Consider the following 5,000-nt stretch of genomic DNA (forward strand, 5'->3'; position numbering starts at 1 on the left):
TGAGATGCGCGGACTGACGGTCTCAGACGCGGAGGCAACTGAGATTTGTCCTCCGCCACCCGGATCGAGGCGAGTCACTACACCACCACGAGGACTTGGAGCGCATTGGGAATTGGGCATTACACATTGGGGAGAATTCTTTTAATTTTATTAATAACTCCAGTCTTGACCAACACAAAATAGGTATCTTTGATAGATTAGAAGTTCTACTTTATAATGCATGTGACATTATGACCAAAACTGAACAAGTGCTTTAAAATTTACAGATAAATCAGAAGAGCACAGATTATTGCAATCAGTAAAAACATCAAACTGATCAAATATTCATGTGTCATATGTTGTTGGAAAGCTCTCAAAGAGTAAAATACAACCAGCTGATTTGTTTTACTCACAGACTAAAATATAGCGAGTAACAGCTAAATATATGTTTTTGACAATTATGTTAGTGTTGCTTATATGCCGCGTTTCTGCTTATAACTTCATATACATAAAATATCACATATGATTATTTATAGTCTGTGATTATCTTTCAAACGAGTCCACACACAAGATAATCAGATGTATAGATCATTAGATAATCCACATGAAGCACAATGTTACATATGACCACCAGGAGATGGCGCCAAATACACGACACAGACTCAATGATGACTCAAATGACACAGAATGAAACTCATTCTGTGAAATCTCATGACTAAAATCATGTGTGCATGCTATGCAAACCTTTAGTCATTGTTGTGTTTGCATGTGTAATTAGTTCTTATGTACAATTATTATCTTTTATTTGTTTGGAGATGTTTTTGGACACTATGATCACATTATATTTGTAATGTAACTTTTGATCGCTTTGTCATATCAGCACTAAATGTTTCTCAGATACAGTCGACATGATTGAGAACAAAAGCCACATTATATATACCCAGAGATATATCATGTCAAATCAGAAGAATATGAAAAAAATTATATTTTTGGCTAATTGTTTTTTTTAAAGGCTGAGAGTCTCAGAATGTATCATAATGTACAGTATATTATTAAAAAAAATGTAAAGTTTACTTTACAATGATACCTTACACTTTGTTGAGATTTAAGCCTTTAATTTTGGGTATGCCACTGAAACAGGAGATCTTTAAAAACACCTTCAGAGCTTAAAGGGTTAAACCAGAAAGGTATACAAATTAGACAGTTGGCAACGTTTTAAAATGCTTATTTATGCATATTTATACATATACAAAAGCACGTATTTGTTTTCAAGTTTTTCTGCAGTAACGGGAACTACTGTTGCCATGGCGACTCGTAAGGGACACGCGCTTACATTCACAAAATCTGCGATTATTTTATTTAACTAGCTTTCACAAAATGCCTTTTCAATATTTATTATGGTACAATTATGGTATTACATAAGCATACATACGTTCATATTTAATCAACATTCATGTGTGGTATTTAAATGGTACTGTAAGACTTAAAGAATAACATTTTACGAGTGCAAGAACAGAATAACTATTGTTTTCCCATAGTGTCTCTTTACAGTAATAGCGCGGTCATTTAAAAGTCTTACCTGAGAGTGTCTGAGGCTGCAGCTGCGCACACACACATGAAGAACCGCATCAGATCCATCACACACCTCATCTTCATCGCCAATCAGACCTTCATCACACTCTCAGCGGACTCTCTTCGGTGCTCTTTGTGCTTCTCCGCGCGGAAACTCGTTTCAAACTCGCGTGGAAATGTCCCGTTCGCCCCCGTGCAGTTCTGCGTCTGGAGAGCGTGCACGCGCCTCAGGTGTGTTTGTCCGCGCGCATCGCCAAGGGCGATTCATTCCTGCTGCTGCCTTTGCAATGACATCAAGTGTGTGTGTGTGTGTGTGTGTGTGTGTGTGTGTGAGTGAGTGAGTGAGTGAGAGTGAGTGAGAGAGTGTGTGTGTGTGTGTGTGTGAGTGAGTGACTGAGTGAGTGTGAGTGAGTGAGAGAGAGAGTGTGTGTGTGTGTGTGTGTGTGAGTGAGTGACTGAGTGAGAGTGAGTGAGAGAGAGAGTGTGTGTGTGTGTGTGTGTGTGTGAGTGAGTGACTGAGTGAGAGTGAGTGAGAGAGAGAGTGTGTGTGTGTGTGTGTGTGTGAGTGAGTGACTGAGTGAGAGTGAGTGAGAGAGAGTGTGTGTGTGTGTGTGTGAGTGAGTGACTGAGTGAGTGAGAGTGAGTGAGAGAGAGTGTGTGTGTGTGTGTGTGTGAGTGAGTGACTGAGTGAGTGAGAGTGAGTGAGAGAGAGTGTGTGTGTGTGTGTGTGTGTGTGAGTGAGTGACTGAGTGAGTGACTGAGTGAGTGAGAGAGTGTGTGTGTTTGTGTGTGTGTGACAGCAGGTTACGTGTTTAAAATGAGCTGTCAGAAGTTTCCACTGCTGCATGCATGAGTGTTTATGAAGAGCTTGCACTTTGTTTAAATATAGGCCAATCTAGTATGTGTGTTGTTCTCCAGGCAACAGCTTATGAATACCAGAAGCAGCAAGGGGAGGTCTAAAGGACACACACTCACTCACACACACACACACACACACACACACACACACACACACACACACACACACACACACACACACTCACTCACTCACTCACTCACTCACTCACTCACACACTCACACACACACACACACACACACACACACACACACTCACTCACTCACTCACTCACTCACTCACACACACACACACACACACACACACATACACACACACACACACACACACACACACACACACACACACACACACACACACACACTATAATTACTCTAGGTGCTTGTAAAGTTTGTCGGGAACCTGTAAATTTCCTGTGCTCATAATTACAGTATTTCTTTCATTTCGAAACATGAGTGTGGACTTGTAGATTTATTATTAACTCAAAAACCGCTATATAGAGCGGTGACTGCACATGCAAAAGTAAAGTTATATATGGTTGCTAGGGTGTTCTTGGTAGTTGCTCTGTGATGCCTGAAGATACTATGACTTGAGTCTTTCCTTCTATTTAATAGTCGACTGGGCAAAAATCGTAATCATATTAATCATTATTATTATGTACAATGCTAATTCTTGATATCGGGAATGGAAATATTTATAGTGGAAGTGCTATTTTTTTTTCTATCAGTAAATACGTAAGAACTATTGCACTAGTAAAACATTCATTCTTGTTATAAACAATTGGATTAATTAAACTCTTTAGACCCGCCGGTGGGTCCAAAAGGGGCCGCTATATCACAAAAAAACATTTACACCTAAAACTTAAAGTACCGTATAAATAAATCAGGCATGTGAGGTGTCATTTGAAAGCTTAAAATCTGAACTTTGAGATAACATCGCTTCTACATTTCTGTTACTTAAAATAACAAAATAAGCCCTCAAATCATTCGCATTGAAAATTAGCGCCCCCTAGAGGAAATGAGGTAGAAATATTGATATGAATATAAAAGTCTTTCAAATAGCTAAATGGTCATGTCATATATCAAATGAAAGCTCTCACTCTCAGAAATGTGACTGTATAGGTTATTCTGTTGCACTTATAACACAGTTCAAAAGATTTAATCACAAAGTGAAATATGATTTCTGTAAGTCATCAAATACAAACGTCTCTTTATTCTCTGATAACTGCGGCTGTAAGACCTAAATATCTAAAAACTTTATATCTGCTTTTACAATAGGAAGATTAAAAAAAAAAGCAGGAAACCGATGGAGTGCGTACTCCAGGTAGGGAATGAAGTTTTGCCCCAAGTGAAGGAGTTCAAGTACCTCGGGGTCTTGTTCACGAGTGAGGGGACAATGGAGCGGGAGGTTGGCCGGAGAATCGGGGCAGCGGGGGCGGTATTGCACTCGCTCTATCGCACCGTTGTCATGAAAAGAGAGCTGAGCCGAAAGGCAAAGCTCTCGATCTACCGGTCAGTTTTTGTTCCTACCCTCACCTATGGTCATGAAGGCTGGGTCATGACCGAAAGAACTAGGTCACGAGTACAAGCGGCCGAAATGGGCTTCCTCAGAAGGGTGGCGGGCTTCTCCCTTAGAGATAGGGTGAGGAGCTCAGTCATCCGTGAGGAGCTCGGAGTAGAGCCGCTGCTCCTTTGCGTTGAAAGGAGTCAGTTGAGGTGGTTTGGGCATCTGGTAAGGATGCCCCCTAGCCGCCTCCCTAGGGAGGTGTTTCAGGCACGTCCAGCTGGGAGGAGGCCTCGGGGAAGACCCAGGATTAGGTGGAGAGATTACATCTCCACACTGGCCTGGGAACGCCTCGGGGTCCCCCAGTCAGAGTTGGTTAATGTGGCTCGGGATAGGGAAGTTTGGGGGCCCCTGCTGGAGCAGCTGCCCCCGCGACCCGACTTCGGATAAGCGGTTGAAGATGGATGGATGGATTTCAAAAAAATTTGCCATTTTTAACTTGTCTGTGAGATTGTTTGTGTGAATAATCCAATGTTATATCTTAAATGTCCACAACAAAATATGCAGTCCTGCAGGAAAAGCATGCAAACAGATCATCAGAAATATATGTTATTGATTATTGATGATAAAATGTTTATATCATCGCAAAGGGGAGGATCTCAGCCTTCTAATGACACCTGGATTGAGCTTGTAGTCCACTCAGAGGCCGAGATATTCAATGAGATAATGAGGGTGTTGCTTAAACTGAACATTAGACTGAATGTCTATGGACGAGCACATCTGTGAGGGGTATAATGTGTTAGAGCGCCCCCTACAGTTCACATCTGTGAGGGGTAAAATGTGTTAGAGCTCCCTACAGTTCACATCTGTGAGGGGTAAAATCTGTTAGAGCCCCCTACAGTTCACATCTGTGAGGGGTAAAATGTGTTAGAGCCCCCTACAGTTCACATCTGTGTGGGGTAAAATGTGTTAGAGCCCCCTACAGTTCACATCTGTGAGGGGTAAAATGTGTTAGAGCGCCCCTACAGTTCACATCTGTGAGGGGTAAAATCTGTTAGAGCCCCCTACAGTTCACATCTGTGAGGGGTA

General features: G+C 41.7%; 1 protein-coding gene across 1 annotated transcript in view; it reads right to left on the reverse strand.

Moving 5' to 3' along the window:
• LOC127618524 (nephronectin) overlaps positions 1 to 2,146 on the reverse strand; it is an 18,085-nt gene extending 15,939 nt beyond the window's left edge. The window contains exon 1 of the mRNA XM_052091018.1: positions 1,559 to 2,146. Coding sequence (XP_051946978.1) covers positions 1,559 to 1,635 — 77 coding nt within the window. The 5' untranslated portion in view covers positions 1,636 to 2,146. The remainder of the gene's footprint in view (positions 1 to 1,558) is intronic.
• Positions 2,147 to 5,000: the final 2,854 nt, after the last annotated feature.

This window comes from Xyrauchen texanus, chromosome 25 (genome assembly GCF_025860055.1).
Source record: "Xyrauchen texanus isolate HMW12.3.18 chromosome 25, RBS_HiC_50CHRs, whole genome shotgun sequence".
NCBI lineage: Eukaryota > Metazoa > Chordata > Actinopteri > Cypriniformes > Catostomidae > Xyrauchen > Xyrauchen texanus.